The following is a 25,397-nucleotide window of genomic DNA, read 5'->3' on the forward strand; positions in this document are numbered from 1 at the left end:
AAATTATGTTTAACATATATGTTGGGATTATACAATATTTTATTAAAACGTACTATGTGTGAAGGTTGTCATTTAAAATTTGTGATGTAAAGTTATTCTTCCTGGTCTTTTCTTAGATGTATCATGGGCAAACCATCTTTCAAACCTCTTAATTTTTGACACGTCAAATACAATAACAATTCAGATTGAAAATAGTGAAACATATTAATAGAAACTCTTTTGATAAATAACTTGTTTTTACATGGCTGGCAACTTTAATTGTTATGTTAATCCTCTTGTAATAACAGATTTTTTGCAAGTTTCCAGCACCACCATGGCATATCATGTAAAACTTTCAATGCCACCCAAACAATGAGTACCTGCTTTCGAACCCTTCAGTGTACACCATTAAAACTTAATTTGCCCCATGATTTGACCATGGTCACAGCAGCCGATATGTGTAAATTGTCAAGAAAAGTTGAGAACGAAAATAAGACCAAGTTTTTAGCTCACCTGATTGCTCAGGTGAGCTTTTGTGACCGGTCTTTGTCCGTTAAATGTCCGTCCGTTAACATTTGCTATTAAACACTCTAGAGGCCACATTTCTTGTCCCATCTTCATGAAACTTGGTCAGAAGCTTTGTCCCAATGAAATCTGGGCCGAGTTCGAAACTGGGTTGTGCCAGGTCAAAAACTAGGTAACTAGGTCAAAAAAAAAGAAAAAGCTTGTAAACCCTGTAGAAGTCACATTAAATGCCCAATCTTCATGTAACTTTGTCAAAATGTTTGTCTTAATGGTATCTTGGTTGAGTTCTAAAGTGGTTCCGATCCGTTGAAAAACATGGTCGCCAGTGGGCGGGGCAGTTTTCCTTATTTGGCTGTAGAGAAACCTTGTAAACACTCTAGAAGTCACAATTTTTGCCCAATCATCATGAAAGTTGGTCAAAACATTGGTTCAATTGATGTCTCAGACGAGTTCGAAAATGGTCGAGATCGGTGAAAAAACATGGCCCCCAGTGGCCGCGGCATTTTTATGTTTCCCACTATAGTAGCTGGGGACATATTGTTTTTGCCCTGTCTGTTGGTCTGTCTGTTGGTCCGTCTGTTTGCGCCAACTTTAACATTTTGCAATAACTTTTGCTATATTGAAGTTAGCAACTTCATATTTGGCATGCATGTGTATCTTATGAAGCTGCACATTTTGAGTGGTGAAAGGTCAAGGTCAAGCTCATCCTTCAAGGTCAGAGGTCAAATATATGTGGCCAAAATCGCTCATTTTATGAGTACTTTTGCAATATTGAAGATAGCAACTTGATATTTGGCATGCATGTGTATCTCATGGAGCTGCACATTTTGAGTGGTGAAAGGTCAAGGACAAGGTCATCCTTCAAGGTCAGAGGTCAAATATATGTGGCCCTAATTGCTTATTTTATAAATACTTTTGCAATATTGAAGATAGCAACTTGATATTTGGCATGCATGTGCATCTCATGAAGCTGCACATTTTGAGTGGTGAAAGGTCAAGGTCAAGGTCATCCTCCAAGGTCAGAGGTCAAATATATGTGGCCCAAATCGCTTATTTTATAAATACTTTTGCAATATTGAAGATTTCAACTTGATATTTGGCATGCATGTGCATCTCATGGAGCTGCACATTTTGAGTGGTGAAAGGTCAAGGTCATCCTTCAAGGTCAGAGGTCAAATACATGTGGCCAAAATCGCTCATTTTATGAATACTTTTGCAATATTGAAGATAGCAACTTGATATTTGGCATGCATGTGTATCTCATGGAGCTGCACATTTTTAGTGGTGAAAGGTCAAGGTCATCCTTCAAGGTCAGAGGTCAAATATATGTGGCCCAAATCGCTTATTTTATAAATACTTTTGCAATATTGAAGATAGCAACTTGATATTTGGCATGCATGTGCATCTCATGGAGCTGCACAGTTTGAGTGGTGAAAGGTCAAGGTCATTCTTCAAGGTCAGAGGTCAAATATATGTGGCCCAAATCGCTTATTTTATGAATACTTTTGCAATATTGAAGATAGCAACTTGATATTTGGCATGCATGTGTATCTCATGGAGCTGCACATTTTGAGTGGTGAAAGGTCAAGGTCATCCTTCACAAGGTCAAGGTCATCCTACAAGGTCAAACATCATATAGGGGGACATTGTGTTTCACAAAAATTGTGACTTCTAGAGTGTTTACAAGATTTCTCTATAGCAACCGCGACAATCTATGTAAAAAGGTTTTAACGTTCATGTCGTTGTTTAAGTTTGGCTTTCGGGTGGGGATGGGGGTTCCTCGGATAAGAAAAGAAAAGGGCAGGAGGAAAGTAAGAGAAAGTATGAGGAAAAAAACAACAAGGAAATTTCTCCCGAAATGGCGTGAAGATTACAAATAGATGTCTTAAGTAGATGAATATTGAATTCATTAGCATTAGTAAGGCAAGCTAATGAGAATGATTGAATCATAATTGCGCATCTCCACGCACAAGAAAATACAAGTTAAATGATAAATATAAAGGTTTTGATAATACTTTGGTCAGGCACTTGAAAGATTGGCCTGGGCTAGAAGGTTCTGCATTTACTAGCCCGAATTGGCTAGTTGAAAAAAAAGTTAGTGTTAAGCCCTGGTTCAATGCTGATTGGCCAGCTACCATTTGCACTTCATTATCCCCCGCCATAGGCGGAGGGATATTGTTTTGGCGTTGTCCGTCCGTCCGGCTGTCCGTCCGTCCGGCACTTTTGTGTCCGGAGCCACATCTTGGAAGTGCTTTGGTGGATTTCATTGAAACTTCGTATAAGTATATATATGCATAAGAGAATGATTCACGCCAAATGGCATTGGACACCATCTGTCAGTATGTTCATCCGTCCGATTTGCACCCATCCTCAAACAAAGCATATGTTGCGGGGGATATCAATTCTACAATTTTGCTTGTTAACAATAAGGTCAAGCAATGTTTAATCGGGTACAGACCGGGTTTCTTTAACTGTTCGAATTGCAAACACTTTCATTGAAACAAAGAGACAAATATAGAAAGCCAGTCCGGATTAAAAAGGCGGATGTTTTCAACGAAATTTTACAAGATTTTCGCAATTGAGATTTTTCTTGTGCCAAATTCTCAATATTTTCGCAAATGACTCAAATGGCAAACGACAGCGCGAGCATTGCGAACGTGTTATTATTGGAATAAATGCTCACTATTACAGGGCTCTCGCTGTCGTTCGCCATTTGCGAAAGTATAGCGAATTTGGCTCAAGAAAAATATAATTTGCAAATATGCTTAAATCTCGTTAAATTTCATTGAAAACATCCGCCATTTTAATCCGGAGTGTTTTTTTAAAACTATTTTTCTGTTTGTTTCCATGAACAATTTGAAGCGCATATGGTAGCTGGCCAATCAACATTGAGTTCGCTATCGGGTAATATTGGGTCATTTATGCGCAGATAATGGAATACACAGTTGATACAGGGGTTCCACTGGCCCAAAAAAAGTTGTCGCCACTTTTTCGCGGCGCGAAACTGTCACTTATTCCGACCTTATTAATTATGACAATCGTCTAAGAAACTTTACAACATCAATGTCATTGACTATATTATTACTTTTAAAAGTATGTAAATACATAAATAATAATAAGTAACTTCATAAGTCTTAATAAGCTTTATTTATACATAAAAACATTGGTTTGCACATGATAAACAATCACATATAACCAAACTTATCTAATAATGTTAACATCAATGGAACAGTATGCTGCATAAATTTTTTATTAAAATTTATTTAAACATACAATCACACAAATGCACATCATCTGGAAGGGAAAAAAATTCAAACATCAGTAAATAAAGCCTCTCAATTTAATTGTTTAACAGTTACATTTCAGAAAATAAAACATCTAAATCTAATTGTTTAACAGTTACATTTGGTCATTTGGCTAATATGATGCACATAAACTGAAAGAGAAAAAAATGATACACATCTGAAAGACAAACATCTCAATTTAAATTAACACCGCCTTATATATCATTATAATCATTGATCTTTGTGCCAGTTTGTCCTAAGTGTTACATAATTGAGTGTTCTTTATCATAAATGAACCGTTAATCCGATAATAACCCCCATAAAACTTGACAATAGCAGTAAAAACACCGACTGTAACACTTTCACGCTTCCGTGATTTCAGTGCACTCTACACTGTAGGTCGCTAACATCGTCGTAAATCAATATTTACAACTGACAAACGCTGGCCGCTTATGCTCGGTCGCTTGCTTTGCGACTCGCAGTACATTTTCGGATAGGATTTTACCGATTTTTTGAAATTCGCCACTTTAAAAAAATTGGAGCCACTTAAACAAAATTAGCGCCATTTGGCGCCAATGGCGATCGACAGCGGAACCCCTGTTGATATTGTCGTCTGCCTACAATATAACGGCCGATGGCAAAAGTCGTATAAAAAATAAGCAAATGAAAAGATGTGTAACACTCAATAAATTATTTATTATTTTTAAGCTGATCACTTTACAAATTTCTACCGACTATCGATCTCAATTAAAGAATGTTAATTAAATAATTAGTAACATGTCGAAGATGTTGCACCTTTTTTGTTCTTGATTGAAATGTTATAATTACTTTGTTGTTTTTTACCCACAAACTATGCTATTGTAAAGTAATATGTCAACCAAACAGTATATTAATTACGTATTTGCTAGGTTACTTGTTTTCATTTTCTGTAGTTAAAAGATATGCATATTTTATTTCATGTGCAAAATGCGTACAATTTTTCGGACTGTCGTTTTCAGATAAAGTATTTTTCGTCGATTAAATTATACAGTCCAACCTGCCCGAGCGACCGCCTGTTAATAGCGACCAACAGTCAATAACGACCACACCGATTTCCTCCCGAACGATTTCACTATATATTGAACCTGCGAATAAAGCCCACCTGTGAACAAAGACCAACGACCACCCTTTTACATTCCCAAATCTCCATTTTGATAGCTTACAACGACCATTGCAATCATAAAAATCAACGATTTCGCAACTTTCAAAAAACAAAATGGCCGCCAGGACGCTGCGCAGTCACGTGATACACATCTTACCAGTGGACTCGTCGGTCGCTATGGAGATATTGGCAAATGACAGTTTATTGCACTCGATAGCAGTTGTTTGTTTATTTAACATGCATTGCTAATTGGTAGTCGCCTGCTTCTTTTATGCATTTGACAGTTTGTCAAAAGTGTAAAAATTTGCCTTTGTATTTAAGTGACTCGCGATTAATGTACTAATTGCCGAAAATATCAAAGACAAATTAGGGGCTTTGATAAACTCATTAAGGAAATTAACGGTTTCATATCATTTACGATGCCTATTAAAGACAAAAATTTTGATAGTCATTCTCTTCTTAAATTTCTCCGTAAAAAAGACGTTCATAGATGATAGAAAACTAAATTGTCAGTTCAAGTTAGCCATCTTGGCTTCCAAGCGTGAGTTCTTGACGTTGGAAGAACGCGTTAAGGTCATTACAGGGCTTTTTTCCCTTCTTTGGGACTGGCCGAAGATCGGCCCTTTCCCCTCAGCAGGTAAATTTTCCCCCAGACTTTAATTTTTTTTTTTTTTTTTCAACTTTAAATACATAAGTTTACCTCATCCAGTGTAGAAAATATAACATATTGCATAATTAAATTATCTGTTGCCTTGATTTTGTTTTAAAAACAGCAAAATATGTTGAATTGATTATTTAAGACTTTCCTTATTTTCCCCAAAATCCGGCGTTTCGCGTGATTTTTTCCCCCAAAATCCGGTATTTTGGGCGATTTTTGTCCCCTCAAAAAAGGCCAGGCCCTTTCCCCAAAATCAGATAAAAACCCCTGCATTAGTTTGTTAGGTAAAGGACACAGTTGTAGACGAGTGGCTAGTGATCTTGGTGTAGAAAAAACTCATATTCAGAGCATATTAAAGCGTAAACATGAGATTATGGACGAATTCGAGGAGAACGTAAACTGTGAAAGTAAACGCCCTAAGCGTGAGTCGAAATTCGCGTCAGTGAATGACTTAGTGCATAAGTGGTTTGTTTACACAATTGCAAGGCACTTGCCTGTGTCTGGACCTATCATCTACATGTATGTCAATAGTTATTTATACAGTATATGATAAATTAAATAAATATTAAAAACATAAGGGAATAGAAATACAACATGTAATAAATATACAAATGTAAAACAAAACTTTGTTTTGAATCCTTTATTTCATTATACATGCATAAGTATTCAAACATTTAAACAATAGAGCACATACATAGATAAGGTACCTGTTAAAAAACTACTAGCATATTTTGCAAAGTTTCGATAGACCCTGCGAATAAAGACCACCTGTGAACAAAGACCACAACGACCAAATCCCTTGAGTGGTCTTTATTGACAGGTTGCACTGTATTTTCGAAGTTCTTTATAGAAAAAATAGACTTACGAATACACGTGCGGTGATACGGACGGTGTAGAAAAATCTTTACCAGAGGCAGAAGACTTGGAGCTTTATTTGATAATTACCTTTCAGTTTGGTATATGTCGGAGTTCAATGTCAGAAAATAAATATTAAAAAAAATAAAATCCCTACCTACCTACCCACCCAAATTTACCTGGGTCTGGTTATGCCAAACAAACAAAATTGTTTAAGGATGGCCTCATCATGTAAGTTGGTCAAAACATTGTTTTTATTGATATCTAGGATGAGTTTGAAAATGGTCAGGATCGGTGAAAAAACATGGCCACCAGTGGGCGGGGCATTTTTCTCTATATGTATATAGTGAAAACATGTGAACAGAGTAGAAGTCACAGTTTTGGCCCAATTTTCATGAAATTTGCTCAGAACATTTGTTTCCTTGATACTAGAGTTGAGTTCAAAAATGGTTCCGGTCAGTTGAATAACATGGCTGCTGGGAGGGGGGGGGCAGTTTTCTCATTATGCCCCCCCCCCCCTTTCAAAGAAGAGGGGGTATATTGTTTTGCTCATGGCGGTCTGTCCGTCCACCTGATGGTTTCCGGATGATAACACAAGAGCGCTTATGCCAAGGATCATGAAACTTCATAGGTACATGTACATTGATCATGACTCGCAGATGACTCCTATTGATTTTCAGGTCACTAGGTCAAAGGTCAAGGTCACGATGACCCGAACTAGTATAATGGTTTCCGGATGATAACTCAAGAACGCTTATGCCTAGGATCATAAAACTTCATAGATACATTGATCATGACTGGCAGATGACCCCTATTGATTTTCAGGTCACTAGGTCAAAGGTCAAGGTCACGATGACTAGAAATAATAAAATGGCTTCCGGATGATAACTCAAGAACGCTAAGGCCTAGGATCATGAAACTAATTAATAGATACATTGATCATAACTTGTAGATGACCCCTATTGATTTTCAGGTCACTAAGTCAAAGGTCAAGGTCACGATGACCCGAAATAGTAAAATGGTTTCCGGATGATTACCGTAGGTTTCCACGTATAGCGCGCAGTATTTTACCTCCAAAATTCAAATTAAAAAGCTGGTGCGCGCTATACATTGATACAACACTATCCTGGCTGCTATATTGGTAAAAAATATGTTGTATACCGGTAATCGTAAAAAATCAAAATGGCCGCCATGTTTTTTACCAGAAAACTACCACCCTGTATTCGTACAGACTGAGGGGCCATTGTCGAAACAAGAAGTCGCTACTGGTAGATATGAATGCGGTAGAAGAAGTTTTGGTCAAAAATAAATTTGGTTGAATAAACTTGCGGACATTTCTTTGTTTGTGTTTTTACACTTCTTTATTGATGAATTCCGATGGGGATTGTTGTCAACATTCCGGATAGCAGGCAAGGGTAGGTACAAACGAGGTCTTTTTTGCGGGTAACGGTAGGTGTGAAAGGGGGTCATTTTGCACTTCGTAATTGGCAGATGTTATTGAGTTATATGTGCCACGACTTGTTAAGACGCTTATTGACATTTGAGAAACTAATTGACACTTGAGATTGTGAAGATATGCATGAGAACGTGAAGATATGCATGAGAACGTGAAGATATGCAATTGCATTTTGGGTTTATATATATTGAACGTTGAACAGTGGTGTACCTCAACAAGTGTATCCCTGTCTCCCATGCCACATTCAAATTAACCGGTAATGCCCATGCTTTCCCCGAGGAAAAATCACACGATGAACACTAATTCTTATTTTCTCACGTTTTCATGAAATGCACGTGGACTGTTAATCCTTTTGCTAGAAAATTACAAAATTGTAAAAAAAGTATAGTGCTATGCAACCCATGCTCGTAATCATAATGACGCTTCCTATTTTGAATGCTTAATTAAGCTTTCCAATGCCTCGAATTATTGGATTGTGCAATAGAAAAATGGCGGCCATTTTCGGTCCGATTTGGTGGTTTTATTGTCTTTTAAATATTTTTTCTCCATTTTTGCATTAAAAAAAACAGCCTGCGCGCTATACACAGGAGCGCGCTATACGTGGAAACCTACGGTACTCAAGAACGCTTTGGCCTAGGATCATGAAACTTCATAGGTACATTGATCATGAATCATAGATGACCCCTATTGATTTTCAGGTCACTAGGTCAAAGGTCAAGGTCACGATGATGCAAAATAGTAAAATGGTTTCCAGATGATAACTCAAGAACGCTTATGCCTAGGATCATGAAACTTCATAGGTACATTGATCATGACTCGAAGATGATCCCTATTGATTTTCATGTTACTAGGTCAAAGGTCAAGGTCACGGTGACCTGAAATATTAAAATGGTTTCTGGATGATAACTCAAGAACGCTTACGCCTAGGATCATGAAACTTTATAGGTACAATGATCATGACTCGTAGATGACCCCTATTGATTTTCAGGTCACTGGGTCAAAGGTCAAGGTCACGGTGACCTGAAATATTAAAATGGTTTCTGGATGATAACTCAAGAACGTTTATGCCTAGGTTCATGAAACCTAATAGGTATATTGATCATGACTCGCAGATGACCCCTATTGATTATCAAGTCACTTGGTCAAAGGTCAAGGTCACAGTGCCAAAAAACGTATTCACACAATGGCTGTCAAGGGCACGGTGACTCAACTTAGAAAATTGGTTTCTGGATGATAACTCAAGAATGCTTACGCCTAGGATCATGAAACTTCAAAGGTACATTGATCATGACTCGCAGATGAAATAGTGATGAAACTTGACCAGGATGTTTGTCTGGACAATATCTAGGTCAAGTTTGACAATTGGTACAGATTGAATGAACCAACTACTCTCAGGTGAGCGAACTAGGGCCATCTTGGCCCTCTTGTTTAATGAAAATCATTACATATGTAAAAAGTATTAATGAATAGTATGATTTTTACGTGTTTTATGATAAATCTACTTATTATATGGTTTTTGACGCATTTTATGATAAATCTACTTATTATACAGGTTTTTTTACGCATTTTCATTGATTTGCCGCTACCTGTGAGTTGGCGTAAACAAATTACTTTTGCACAAAAAACAGTGACAAAGTGCATGTTTGCGAATGTGTATGAAATGTTTACAAATGAAGGGTTCGAAAAAGAGGTGAGGTTCGAGAAGAGGTACTTTACAATAGAACCATTTATATGGTAAAACACGATTATTCCTTGTTCTAATCATTTCGTGTCTTTTTATTGGATTTGTGCTCATTTTAACACTTCATTTTCACTGTCACCAAATACTGCATGTGTCTGGATTCTATTCAAGTAGATTGAGCCTTCTAAACTGCTGACAATTCTGCTGTGTAAATGTGATATAAACAAGAAATGGCCCACAAATATAAAGAAATTACTTAAAGGGGCCTTTTCACAGATTTTGGCATTTTTTTTAACTTATTCATTAAATGCTTTATATTGATAAATGTAAACATTGGATCATAAAAGCTCCAGTAAAAAATCAAGAATTTTTTTTTAAAAAGTTAAAGAACATTGCTCGGAGCAGGTTTCGAACCAGTGACCCCTGGAGTCCTGCCAGAGTCCTGAAGTAAAAACGCTTTAGCCTACTGAGCTATTCCGCCGAGTACACATTCTTGACGTATTTTATACCTTATATAAGCAATCTTCGTAGTTTCACAAAATTTAACGACAAAAACAGAACTCTCCAAATTATTCAATCGTTTCGCGTTGCAACGCTTTATAATTTTTAGGTTTTAAAATCGTCAAAAGATGCATATAATGGCTATATTAGAGCATGGTTAATGTTCAGTATTACTGTTTCCTCACAAATATCTTAACTAAAACGAAAACTTACGAATCTGATACAACTTTTTTCAATTTTGTCAATTTACCAAAGCGTGAAAAGATCCCTTTAAATTGTGGTTACTATGATCATTTAATCACAGTTTGTTTTTTTTAAATCGGGTCCAGTAATCGGCCCCATTCCCAATGGAAAAAGTATATTTTTCCCAAATGGGAGCTAAAAATTCGCAATGGAAGGTTTCCAAAAAAAATAATATTTTTTTAGATCTCAATATTTTGTTGTGTAAATTCTAGCAGTGACACCACTTGGTTACTTCCCTTAGTTTTCTATCATTAATGATCTCCCTTAGCTGTTATAGAGAGTAGAAAGTCCGGCTCGCGTATTAAAAATGTCCCAATACTTTTGGTAAACTAAACTTGAATTCTACGCCGTTAAATGAAATATTTGTGCGTATTGTTGTTTTTACATTAAGTTAAACGGTTGAATGTGTGTTATAAATAGCTTTGAAATTATTAAATAACCGTAACAGTGTAACATTTCAATATTTACACATGTCATGAAGTTGCTGATGACGCTTTTAAAATATCGGTTTATTATCATGATCGACTGATGTAAAGCTTATCCTGTCAACTAGCATACATGGGCATTCACTCCAAACAATTAAGGCTTAGATCAAAAGATGAAAGCAGTGATTTTTTTTGATTTTTTTTGTTACAGTCTGTGTCTTTTGGATTGGGAAAATCAGCGCGATAAACCATGCAATTGGGAAACATTATAAATATGATTATAAGAACAGAATTAAAGTTCATGTTTGACAGCATTTTTATATTATTAAGTGTTGCTTTCATGTCTTCTTACAACGTTTAGTTAATATCTTTCCACATGCATATTAAACTTGCAATAATCTATAGATTCTTCAATATACATGTACCATTATGAATTAATCATAATCTCTTTAAGAGTATGAATTTAATTCAGGATGTTTTTTTAAGTAAAATATGATATGGTGAAAACATTAACAAATATTAACAAACACGCTTTTGTGTTCTTGCTGTGTTAATGTTGTATTAAATGGAGCTAAAATAATACATTTCATTTGTTTACCTTTTAATATCTTGCACAATTGACATCCTCAGTCCAATGCTATTTCACCAAACTATACAGCGTAACAAACATAATAAAGCAGAATATGCATATGAATCTGAATATACACAGATCCACTAACATATAAATCAAATCATGTTTGTCTCTTTCCATTTTCCAACGGTTCTCGTCTTAAATGCTTTAACTTTGTGAACTCCAATTTCCCAACACAGATTTCCATGACGCACATTCACTGTGAACATTTCTAATAAATATTTGTTGTTGTTCATCTCAAACATAGTATTTTGCGTTAATTGACACACACATTAAATTATCTCCTAATAACCATGTGATACCCGCTGTTAATTTTATGGCTTGTACCTTATTTTGAAAACTATAGAAATCTTGACAACAATTAATTATCAATTTTAAAGTATTTGTTAGCAACAAATTAAATACACAAAATGTTAAATCTGAAGACTTAATGACGGAAATTTTCCAAATTTCAGTTTTTTGTCACGCTAATTTTTCCCAATTTGTCTGGTACTGCTATTTTTATCAATTGGGCAAAAAAATCAATGTTTATTGATATTAATAAGCATTTTTTTCCTTCTTTATTAAGTATCGGTATTTCGCGATCCGCGGCGGTAAGGCGAAATGAGTCGATGCCGCGTCAGTCGTTGAAGGCGCATCAGTATGCGGCGGCAAGTCGCATTTCGCCACGAAGCTTAGCATCTGTCCGCCGAGGCATGCTGGGATCCGCGACATGATGCTGAGTCGATGCGCATCATGAAATAATTTTTTTTTTTAAATTATCAGTTACATGTAGTAAACAAATTTTGAACGAACAATTATAATAATAATTAAAATCATAATATATTTATTGTGCGCGGATTGTATTAGCATATACATGTAAGCATAGTTAATGTGTCTGGCCAATTAAGTTTGTTTCTCGCCTGTAGTGTATGTATTTCACACATAAACAAGGTCACGTAATTATGTTTTCGCACAAACAAGTGGTCAAGGCTCCAGCATAATATTATGGTGGATTTATAAATTAATTGCATGTTGATTTTGCTATTATATTTAAGCTGAGAAAATTAGCAGTTTGAAGCCACATCAATAATCAAGATGGTGAAGACATATTTGTTGTTTTGTTAATTATCAGCTTATTATAACTATTGTTTGAATCAGCGATTTTCCTCCTTCTTTATAAAGTACCGGTAAACGGTACTTTCCCAATTACGAAAAAAATACAAATTTCCCAATTGCTGTCCTTAAATTCCCAATTAAAGGTAAAAAAAAAAAAAAAAAAAATGTTTTTTTTTTTTAAGCAACATTTAGTTAGTTTCCCTTTGCAGCTCTATAGCTTGAACTTAGGTTTATATAATATTGACAGCTTGAAAACACTTGGTTACCAATTTTAAAGTATTTGGGAGCAAAAAATCAAATACACCAATTTCCCAATGTGAGGTTTTCACGACTTGATTTTTCCCAATTTTGAGGTTTTCACTACTCGATTTTTCCCAATTGGACCGGTACGGGTACTTTTCCCAATTGGACAAGGAAAATTGCTGTGAATATGCGTATATAAACATGTTTTATTTTGTTCATATTATACAGTTAATATCGCTGCTAATTACCCGATAATCCTGTATATTCCAGTTTTAAAGCAAATGCTGGTAAATATTTACGATACATAAACATTCTCCATATTTCCTTAAGTATCAAATACATTTTGGCATTTGTTACTATTTAAAGAGATGATGAAATAACGTCTAATCGGGGCGTTTTTTTTTCCACTGAACACACGATTTACGCCTGACGTGATGTTCATGTATTTATACAACATAAAATACACCCACACTTTCCAATCGACGTTCTACATGTCTGCATAGTTTTCGCGCGCTTTTTATGAAACAAAGGATATTTTAGCACTGTTTATTTGACGCTAGAATTTGCCAAAGGTCATGTTAGCATTAAAATTCGGAAGTGCGTTTCGGATTACAAATTTAATACCGTAAATCCACGAATATAATACGCCCTCGTGCATAATACGCACCCCCTAGTTTGGTCAAAATTTATCGGTAAAAATTGAAAATCCGAGTAAAATACGCACTAAAAAAATCAGTGTCCGAAATCGGACATTTCCGAAAAAATGTGTCAATATATTTTTGTGCTGTGAAAATAGCAAATCAATTTGGTGTTGTCAACTATCTGTTACCCCGGTATATTGATCGGGATGTATTTTAGTGCTGTTGTTATGACAGTTGCATAATAAATATCTCTGTCTATTGTTTATATTACCATTGATTGTAACCGATAACACACGGGCCCCTTGCTGACATCCGGGTCAAGCAGTCATAATTACAAAAGAAAGAAGCAGAGATGCTGTTTTTTCTTTTCACATTTAATTCAATTTGACAATATTCAGGACGATAATAATTATAATAATAATAAAGTAATAAGAAGACAAAATGGACTTCCGTTTTTATAGTTGTCTAGATGAATTACTTTTACTTTGTTCAAGTTACAAACTCAATACTTTAATATAACTAAAAAAACAATTAAACCGCTCGTGTTTTTCATGATCTAGTTCATTAAAATACGCTGCTGTCATTAAGGCTAGTTTTGGAGTAAAAAATAAATTAATTAATTATCACCTTTCAATTTAATTCGGCAATTTGCAGACAGGTGTAATAGACTATTAGCATCATAAAACTAATTATTTAATTACCACTCTTTACTTCAGATATGGTAAATATGCGGTACAAAGATAAATAGTGGTCAGCTAAGAAATAAATATTTACGGGTATTGTCAGTTATTTTTTTTCATTTGCTAATCTCTTTATACGACTTAGCGTCCAGTCGCTATTTTGTAGGCAAACGATATTAACTGTGTATTCAAAGTATACAGTGTCTGCGCATGGATGACCCAATATTATCCGATAGCTCCTCCCGTTCTCACGTTTCATTTGACAACGTCATTTCATGTGTAAGCGAGCTCAAGTTTTATTGGCCAGCTACCATGCGCACTTCAATAACAATAAGGTCAAGCGATGTCTCATAATCGGGTACAGACAGGGTTTCGTTTACTGTTCGAATTGCAAACACTTTCATTAAAACAAAGAGACAAATATAGAAAACCAGTCCGATATAAATGGCAGATGTTTTCAATGAAATTTTACTAGATTTTCGTATTTTCACAAATAAGATTTTTATTGAGCCAAATTCTTAATATTTTCGCAAATGACTCAACTGGCGAACGACAGCACGAGCCCTGTTGCACCCCTTTGATGTAATGGTGTAGTTCAAAATGGATGCCACGAAGCGAATAATAGCGATTAAGTTGAAAATTTACACAGGAAAAAAGTTGTTCTGCTCTAAACTCGTATATTATACTCACCCCCTACTTGAAGAAAAAATCGGCAGGTAAAAAAGTGCGTATTATATTCGTAGATTTACGGTAATGATAATTTGATAATCGAACGAAACATTAACAGTTGCAGGTAATTAATTCAAGGATAATTTGTTAAAGCGCATTACGTGCCATTTCGCTTATTAAAACGTCAAAATAATAATTATGAAACCAGCGTAAATCTTAGTTTCTACGCTACACATATATGTATGTACATGTAGGTGGATATCTTTTCACTCGATCCGCCGCGTACGTATGCGGCGGATTTACTGCGCGAAAGTACGCGAGGTTAATACAGACTCGGCGTCGTTGCGCGGATCGATGCAGAGTGCCACGGGGATACGCCGCGTGAACACACGATTCGGCCGCCGCGTACTAATAATATGGCCGTGGCGTAGCCGCGGATTATGTTTGTGCCGCGTTGGCTGTACTGTACATGTATTATGTCTGACTTCAGGATATTCTATCTGCTGCTTTGGATGAATCTGGCATAACTGGTGATGAAGGCTTTGATTTTGATTTTGGTTCTGCCTCCAATACTGGTCACAACATACAGGCTATTCCTGCCCAACAGGTAGGACATATTGCAGTCGAGGAGTTCTGACATTTTTCTCTATCCTTAAGTAAAGTTTTCGTTGTATCTACGTAAGTGGTTGTGATATGAAATGTGAAATGCTGCTTCAAATAAAATTTAAAGAATTCTAATAATCTATACATTGTGATTAAATAAATCTGATGAATGAGTGAAAATTATATTAATGATAAACAAATTGTATTGATTATAAATTTTATGATAGATCTCTGTCTTTGTCCCCTACTGGTGAAACTGGAGGGGACTTGTGGTTTGCGCTCTGTGTGTCCGTGAGTCTGTGAGTCTTTCACACTTTTCTGGATCCGGCAATAACTTTCTAAAGTTCTTCATATTTTTTTTCAAAAAACTTGAAACATGGACAGACGGCAATATGGAGATTATGCACATCATTTCATTTTGTTCCTACATCAAGAAATCTGGTTGCTATGGCAACAAATAGACTAGAAATATTGCTGAAAATGGTGGATCCTGTGATAACTTTAAAAGTTCTTCATATTTTTTCATGAAACTTGAAACCTGGATAGATGGCAATATGGAGATTATGCACATCATTTCATTTTGTTCTTACGCCAAGAATTCTAGTTGCTATGGAAACAAATAGACTAGAAATAGTGCTGAAAATAGTGAAGTTTCAAGGGTAGGGGATCATATTGCTTGATAATAGTCTTGTTCATTATTTAATACATTATTTTTTATTTATCCTTGTTCATCAGTCATTAAACATGGTTTTGGAGGTGTTATGTGAGGTGTTATAACTACAAGGGCAAAGGCCTAAGCTATTGATAGACAAGCATCTGAATCAGAAATTGTGGTTAATCAAACATAACTGACATAATAAAAAAATATTCCTTTTAAAGATTATTTGATAAAACTTAATTTTAAGGAATATAATTGAGATCTGTATTTTACCAGGCTTAACTATGCGTATGCAATTTTTATTATCCCACGCCATAGGCGGAGGGATATTGTTTTGGCGTTGTCCGTCCGTCCGTCTGTCCGTCCTTCCGTCCGTCTGTCTTTCCGTTCGTCCGGAGCCATATCTTGGAAGTGCTTTGGAGGATTTCATTGAAACTTTGTATGAGTATATATATAGATTAGAGGATGATGCACGCCAAATGGCATTGTACACCATCTGTTAATGTTAATAACAGAGTTATGGCCCTTTGTATCTTGAAGAAATGCTTTTTTTGTGTGTCTCCGGAGCCATATCTTGAAAGTGCTCTGGCCGATTTCATTGAAACTTGGTATGAGTATATATATGGACAAGATGCACGCCAAATGGCATTGTACACCATATGTTAATAACAGAGTTATGGCCCTTGGTATCTTGAAAAAATGCTTTTTTGAGTGTCAAATATAACACTTTTGTGTCCAGAAGCATATTGGCAGGGAATATCAATTCAACGAATTTGCTTGTTATTGTTTAAAAGTAGTTTTAGAATGCTTATGTTATATTGTTTTATTTATAAGAACACCAAAGAGTATTATATGCACAAAAAATAAATACTCAAAGCATAATCTTGATTCCAGACATTTGTGGACACTTCATCGGCCGTTGCTATCAATGGCCATGCAGGTATTGCTGACCATTCGGCAGTGTTCTCCAACGCGTTGAAGCAGCTGGCCACCCAGGGTCAGGTGACCCAGCAGAGCAATGCCCTCTCACAGTCACTGCTGGTTGGACAGGCCACTACTGCAAGCCAGATCATCACTGTTGTATGTTCTCATTTTTTAGATCATCTATTTTTGGAAAAAAAAATATGAGCTATTGTCATCACCTTGGCGTCAGTGTCGATGTCGGCGTTGGCGTCCGGTTAAGTTTTGTGTTTAGGTCCACTTTTCTCAGAAAGTATCAATGCTATTGCATTCAAACTTGGCACACTTACTTACTATCATGAGGGGACTAGGCAGGCAAAGTTAGATTACTCTTGCGTGCATTTTAACAGAATTATGTGCCCTTTTTATACTTAGAAAATTGAAAATTTTGGTTAAGGTTTGTGTTAAGGTCCATTTTATTCCTTAAGTATCAAAGCTATTGCTTTCATACTTGCAACACTTACTAACTATCAAAAGGGGACTGTGCAGGCAAAGTTATGTAACTCTGACTGGCATTTTGACAGAATTATGTGCCCTTTTTATACTTAGAAAATTGAAAATTTGGTTAAGTTTTGTGTTTAGGTCCACTTTATTCCTACAGTATCAAAGCTATTGTTTTTATACTTGCAACACTTATTAACTATCATAAGGGGACTGTGCAGGCAAAGTTATGTAAATCTGACTGGCATTTTGACGGAATTATGGGCCCTTTTTACTTAGAAAATTGAAAATTTGTTTAAGTTTTGTGTTTTGGTCCACTTTACCCCTAAAGTATCATAGATATTGCTTTCATACTGGGAACACTCGCAAACTATCATAAGGGTTCAGTAAAAGGACAAGTTGCATAACTCTGGTTGTCATTTTTATGGAATTATGGCCCTTTTTAGACTTAATAACTTAGAATATATGGTTAAATTTTGTGTTTCGATCCACTTTACTTCTAAAGTATCAAGGCTATTGCTTTCAAACTTCAAATACTTTCATGCTATCATGAGGTTACTGTACCTGGCAAGTTCAATTTTACCTTGACCTTTGAATGACCTTGACTCTCAAGGTAAAATTATTAAATTTTGCTAATTGCCATAACTTCTTTATTTATGATTAGATTTGATTGACACTTTGACAAAACTACACTTACCTGACATACCACAATAGACTCCACCCAAACCAATTTTTTTTTTGAAACAGTTAAAAAACACAAATATTTATTTTTATTATTTTATTTTTGAAATACCGTCCAACCATCGCACCCAAGAATCCCCCCCCATTGCATTTTTTTCCGCATTTTTGGAAGATAATGTTATAAATGTCCACACCCCCACACTATACACCCCTCTTCACTCCACCCCTCCCTCCTTTGTGATTGAAATTGAGAGTCCCTTCACCTATAAAAAGAAAATAGATGAGCGGTCTGCACCCGCAAGGCGTTGCTCTTGTTTTATCTTGACATAGAGTAAGGAATGTTGTTGATGTTGGTATCGGATTGCACTATTAGGAGTAAAAAAAAAAAAAAATGTTTGTTTCCGATGGCCTGACCCTACCTAATTTTTTGCCGCCGGTCCTAATCTTTTTTGAGCCCAAAATTTGAAAAAAAAATCGGACCGCGTATTTTTCAGCGTCGCTCAATAAACTTTCAACATTTTCCGCATATTTTTTTCGGCGCCGTACATCAAACTTTCAACATAAACAAGCGCTCAGCGCCAGCTCGTTGTTCGCTGCATTTGCGAAAATATTGAGAATTTGGCTAAAGCAAAATCTGATTTGCGAAAATGCTTAAATCTCGTAAATTTTAATTGAAAACATCCTTCATTTAAATCCAGACTGGTTTTCTATATTTTTCTCTTTGTTTCAATGAAAGTGTTTGCAATTCGAACAGTAAACGAAACCCGGTCTGTACTAGAACATGAGACATCAATTGACCTTATTGTTATTGATGCGCACGTGGTAACTGCCCAATCAACATTGAGTTTGCTTCCACATAATATTGGGTCAATCATGTGTAGACACTGTATACTTGGAATACACAGTTGATATTGTGGTCTGCCAACAATTTAGCGGCCGATGGCAAACGTCGTATTTTAAGATAAACAAATGAAAAGAAGTGTAACAATAAATACGGTAAATTATTTCTAAGTTGATCACTTAACACCTTTAGTGTTTTTCCCAGGAGGGCAAAGGGGCATGGCGCATTACTTTTAAAAAGGGCATTTTAGCGCGGAGTTTAGGCAAAATAGGGCAAAAACGTTCCCTATAGACCTGAATCACGAGGAAATATGTAATCGCATCAGAAGCAGTTGTGGAAAAAATAACATATAAACAAGCACATTTTATGGTATTAGATGTATTTAACTTACTATGATTTATATTAATATATTTACCTTGCAATGTACATTTAAGTTCCATGCTGTTTCAATAAACTGTACAGCACGACAAACATAATAAAGCAATATATGCATATGAATCTGATTATACACAGATACACTAATATATAAATGAAACCATGTTTGTCTTATCCCATTTTCTAACAATAATCTCGACAGATGTTTAAAATAACATTGCGAGTAAATTGATCACTAACAATATGCAAACACTCGTTTCCGTGACATACATCCACCGAGTAGATTACAAATAAATAAATAATGTTGTTGCTATCTAAAACATTTTTATGCATCGTTGATTATCACAGACATTTCATTTATTCCTTCTAAATGTATAATCTCCATCGTCAATTCGATTGTTTACGACGTTATTTGCCATTTTTGCCGAGTCACAATTTAATTCTGTTTAGTCCGCCATGTTGATAAAATGTCAAATGATGTAAGCGACAGGTACGCATAGCAACATTAAATCGCATTTTGTTAAATTAGTATACGTCTCAGTAATTATTTCAATAATTAGATCTAATTATCTTAAAGACGAAAACGATAAAGAATAAATTTGTTTGTGAATTTAAATGTAATTATGCGTAAAAAAATAAGTTTTGATATAACTGAATAATGCATGCAAAGCACAATTGCCACGAGAATAACATCGAGTTTTTCATCAAAAGTCTCCGAAGTAATGATTATATCGTGGAGGAGTACACATTGCAGACCGAAAAGTGCGCTTGGTATAACATAGCCTCCGGCATTATCGATTGATACTGACACGGGGTTATTCACGCATGACTAATTCACAGCTTTGGAGCAGTCAGTAAGACCTACCTATAAATCGAGCACTGTTATAGATTAAATCTGCTCAATTTTATATAGTCGATTAGACGTTGACGTCTCTCGAGTAAATCAAGCACAGTCGGAGCGTCACAGACAATCAAGGAAGCTGATTTTGCGGACCAAGTTAGATCGTAAGGCAATAAAGATGTTATCCATAAGGGCGCGTGGCGATATTTGCCTTTGAAAAAAAGGGCGCGTGGCGAAATTTGCCTTTGAAAAGGGCAGCGTGGCGATCCGGGAGGGCGGCGTGGCTTTTCGCCACGCTAAAATGGCCTGGGAAAAACACTAACCTTTCTAGTGACTATTGATTTGCCGATTATCGTTTGAAATTAAAAGGTGATAATAAAGTTGTTTTTTACCCACAAACTATGCTATTGTAAAGCAATATGTCAACCAAATTGTATATAAATTACGTATATGTTAGGTAACTGGTTTTCATTTTCTGCAGTCAAACGATATGCACATTTTATTTAATGTGCAAAACGCATACAATTTTTCGGACTGTCGTTTTCAGATACATTATTTTTCGTCAATTATAATTTCATGAATTTATTTTCGAAGGTCTTTATAGAAGAAATAGAATGATGAATACACATGCGGTGATACGAACCGTGTGGTTTATAATATTTCGAATTTTATTCACGTGAAATTGCAATTGGAAAGACTATAAAAAATAACAATAAGTAAGGGCTCTGGGTGGGGTGGGGGGCGGCTCTGCCTTCATTCCTGTTGGGTTCCTGATGCTGCGGTTCCAAGACCCCCGGCCTAATTTTCAGAATTTCAAATTTGGGACAATCGGGCTTACTGTGACTTGTAATAGTTATGCCTTTAATTTGTCATAAAATGGACTATTAAAGCCGTTGCCAGAAGTCAACATTAAACTTGGAAACAAGGAAAGCAACAAATGCAATATTAATGAACAGCAAGTTTTATTTCATAAAATTATTTAAATACAGCCATATAGCATTACATACATCATCAAATTTATTGTACATACAGCTGTACACAATAAAATGAGAAGAAGATGCACCATATACGACATTTTCTATAAAAAAAAAATATTTTTAAAAATAAAATTATTTGCCTACCTACCTACCCAGGGCTCGCGCTAGGGGGCGACGTGAGCGACATAGTCGCTTTCCCTACGCCAAATGTCGCCTAAAATGTAAGAAATCGTAGATAAAAAGCGACTTCCAGTCGCTCTTTCATCGGAATTTGTTTACATCCGGTTTTCTGGATGTCAAGGTATGATTACATTTTCCAATACACACTGTCACTGCCCGAAGCGTGTCGCAATCGAGCGACATGTAATTTGAGGTAGACCCCGCCCCCGATTCTCCCAACCTCCAAACTTATCCAATCGGCGAACGTCAAGTCAGTGTTCAACTCGAATGCAGTCACGTGCTTGTGGGGTGATAATTGAAGTTTGCTGACGTCTTTCAAGTGTTATTGATTTGATATTGATTAGGGATAATCCACGGGGGTGATGTTGCCATATTAATTGTTCAATTAATGTGATTATGATGAATTATGCCCAAAGGGCATGGTTTGTTATCAGATCACTAATAAGCCTTTTGTTGCAGACGATAGTCACATGCTGTGAAAGATTATCTCTGAGGTCACGCGGCTCAGGTCACGCTTGGTTAGGCACTATCACACTCGAATGAAATCAAACTCAGCACTATTGATTTTTTTAAACTTCTGAAATCTTTGGCTATGATTTTTTTTTGTGCAAAAATATTGATTTTTTTAATTCAAAGTACCTTTTAAAATTTGAAAATTAATCTATTTTTTAATGCGAATATGCGGTCAATTTTTAGTCCAAAATTACGGCATGGAAAATCATATTTGTGTTTGGATTTTATTTCTAAACTTTAAAACACTGTCTGTCCTCAATCATGATGAATTTTAACATGAATAGGGACAGACAGTTGTTATTTCAACAAATAATGAGCTTGTTTGGAAGGAGGATTTATCACTCACCAAGTAAAATGTAATTCTTATATTGTCATATATTTTCGCGACCTTACAAAACTGTCAACGTTGTTGACATTAGTTGAAATAACGTGTTGTAAAATAAATATATCCTATAATTAGCAATAACTATGTTTCATTTTAATCTTCAGACTGGATGTTACTTCATGGTGACATTGATCATTGTTTAGACTTTAAATTTGTCAACATAGATTTTTGTTTTCATTAATATTATTATTGTTGACAAACATTGGCTCAAAGTTATTCAAAGCAAAGAATTTAAGTGTTGATAATCACAACGTTTTTTTTTTACCACAAATTAACAAAGCTGCTTAGCATACAGGGATTTTTCAGCACTGTCTGCGCCTCCGGAAAACGGAGGCACTCCCAAAGCAAACGGACCCGATCCCAAACCGAAATTATAATAAACATTCCCAATTTTTTTTAAGAATGAATTGTCTTATAATTTGTGTGACTAACCAGTGTTTGTTTTGGTCAAAAATATCTGCTATAAGGTTTTGACTGTTCAATTCTTATCTCAGAGTGTAACTGTAACTGAAAAACAAAACTGCAGTACTTGAATTAACGTTGAACATGCCCAATATTGCATCTGTTTATATAAAGAAGACAAAATAACAAATAAAAACAAATTTATTTGTTAAACCACTGAATTATTTAAGCATGATTAATTCACAATTTTTTCCCAAATGAGCCGTTTCATCGAAGCAAAAATTCCCAAAATGACCAATTTTGTCGATACAAAATTCCCAATTTGGTCAGACTCCTTTTCGCAAAATAGGCAGAAAAACCCCTGGCATATGTCATATTTCAAACATAAATATTTATGTTGGCTACTGCTTCAATTATCATCTTTGAAATACTTAAGTCTTTATTACACTATGTATGTTCACATCAAAATGGATTGAATAAAGAGCTAGTAAAATTATGGTTATTTATCTGTTGTGTCGATTATTACTATCACATATATGTATGTTGTAACCCCTTACAAGCAAACCCTTTGTCCGAGTCTCTCCACTTCTCCCTAAAGTCTCCTCACTTCTCCCTAAATCAGTGTCTAGGGAGAAGTCACTTCTCCCTAAAATTTGAACCCAGCGTGAGCCCTGCTACCCTAATTATTTTGGTCATGTCAGTGGAAACAAACACTTTTTTTTTTTGGCCATACCCATTCCTTCTGGAAGGGCTGCTGTCCTTTTCCTCAAGAACGAAAGTATTCCCTGCATTGAAGAACGGGTTCATTTAACATATTGTTAATGCCTTTATATTGTTAATATGCTTTAAGCATATTAACAAAAATTGGAAATCAGCCTTGCAAAAATATTTTATCACAAATAATTTTTCGTTTAGTATTTGATGTTTTGCCTTTGAATAGTTTTCTGTTCAATTTTTGTGCAGCTCATTTAGCAAGTGTATACTTGTTATGCCCCCGGAATGAATGATCGGGGTTATATATAATTTTTGGCCTGTCTGTCATTCTGTCTCCAAACTTTAACCTTGGTTAAACTTTTGCAATAACTTTTGCAATATTGAAGATGGCAACTTGATATATCTCATGGAGCTGCACATTTTGAGTGGCGAATGGTCAAGGTTATCCTTCAAGGTCAAAGGTGAAATATATGGCTGCAAAGCGGCGTAATAGGGGGTATTGTGTTTCTGACAAACACAGATCTTGTTTTCATAATGTCATATATGAATAAATGTATGTTCCATTTCATTGTTTTGCCATGTATATCATACTTTGTCATTTTTGTTTTTCAGCCTTCTAACATGTCCATGTCATCTGGGATGAACATCCTCCAGAGATCGTCGTCTTCACCGGCAGTGGTGAGATTGCCCCAGAACCAGCTACCGTTGGTGATGAGGCAACAAAATGAACTAGGGCTGCCAACTGTTCTAGGTGGTCAGCCATCCGGTACACCCGGAAAGAAAATCATCACTGTTAAACGTGTGGGGCCTAATGGCAGTGTTACACAAAGTAGGTCTTTCACTATAAGTGCGGATGCTGCAGCTGGCTTGACTGGAGCTCAAAAAATCATTCTTCAGAGGCCTAATGGAGGGACTCAAGTTGTGAACAATAGTTCACCCACCCCTACATCTGTGTTTAACACAGGGACTGTTAGGTTGCCCTCTAATGTGGTGCAAGCAACCCTTGGAACATCATCTCTAATTTCACAAGTAGTGAAGACAGAAGCAGGAATAGTAGTGACTACAAATTCGTTAGATTATCCGTTCAAACAATTTACTCACACTTTAATCTCCAGTTGTTCTAGTGTTAATACGAGTCATACTTTGACAAGTGCTAATTCACCAAATGTAATGAAAACTCAGCCACATGTGATTCAAATTACGAGACCTATTTCCACGGTCCCGGGGACAATCTATGCCCGCAATTTTCCTCAAACAGCCCGTATCGTGTCCAATCAGACTGTGATAAACCCAAGCAGTCCAAGCATCCGTGTGATTCAGAGGCCATTCCAGAACTCTAGTTCACCTAGTCTAGTGCATAGTCAATCAGTTCCTGCCAACTTGACTGGACTTGCTAATTTTTCTAATATTCCTCAAAGTCTTCTCTCAGATCGGCAAACTGATTCACCCCCTCTGATCATTTCTAGGCAGCCAGGCTTTGCTGCTGGTAATTCGGTGCTAACAGACCCTTACATGCATAATGGATCCCAGGGTATTGGGATGTCATCCCTGTCAGCCATGCAGATGAGTGTGCAAAGCATTACTCCTGCCAAGATGACAAGCAAAGACTTATCCAGAATCTGGTCAAACCAGGATATTAAATCGAAATCACTGACGAATGTAAGTGCTTGACATTTTTTTCTGGTTTAAGATTTTATATTAAAAGATAGGCAACTTTGTGCAGGATGTGATGAAGAGATTTTCTAAAAATTTCTTGTGGCCCGCTTGACGTAGCTGTCCCAAAGGTGAGTGTATTTGTGTGCTTTTTTCCAAGCTTGTCATGCATTACCTTTGTCATTCATTATTCTATTCTATAAAAAGCCATCATGCGACTTTTGAAGATAGAAACTTCATCATTCATCAGTGTCAAAATAACTTGCTGCAAATGTTGACCATTTGGAAACGTATGTTGATGCGATGCCTGTGTCCTTGGCACAAAGTTTAATCTCATAGTTAAAGGACAACATTTGAAGAACTGACATGACTCAGTTTTTGCAGATTGTAACATCATCATTCAAATGGAAAGTTATAAATGAAATGCCGCACATGGTTAGCCTGTTGAAAGGACATGTTACAT

General features: G+C 36.0%; 1 protein-coding gene across 1 annotated transcript in view; it reads left to right on the plus strand.

Annotated features, from left to right (window-relative positions):
- The window catches only part of LOC127869947 (protein strawberry notch homolog 1-like), a 62,469-nt gene that overhangs the window by 342 nt on the left and 36,730 nt on the right, over positions 1 to 25,397 (plus strand). Inside the window, exons 2-4 of the mRNA XM_052412609.1 lie at positions 15,201 to 15,317; positions 16,866 to 17,051; positions 23,894 to 24,940. Of these exons, the coding sequence (XP_052268569.1) occupies positions 15,201 to 15,317; positions 16,866 to 17,051; positions 23,894 to 24,940 (1,350 nt within the window). The remainder of the gene's footprint in view (positions 1 to 15,200; positions 15,318 to 16,865; positions 17,052 to 23,893; positions 24,941 to 25,397) is intronic.

Source organism: Dreissena polymorpha, chromosome 1, assembly GCF_020536995.1.
Source record: "Dreissena polymorpha isolate Duluth1 chromosome 1, UMN_Dpol_1.0, whole genome shotgun sequence".
Taxonomy (NCBI): domain Eukaryota; kingdom Metazoa; phylum Mollusca; class Bivalvia; order Myida; family Dreissenidae; genus Dreissena; species Dreissena polymorpha.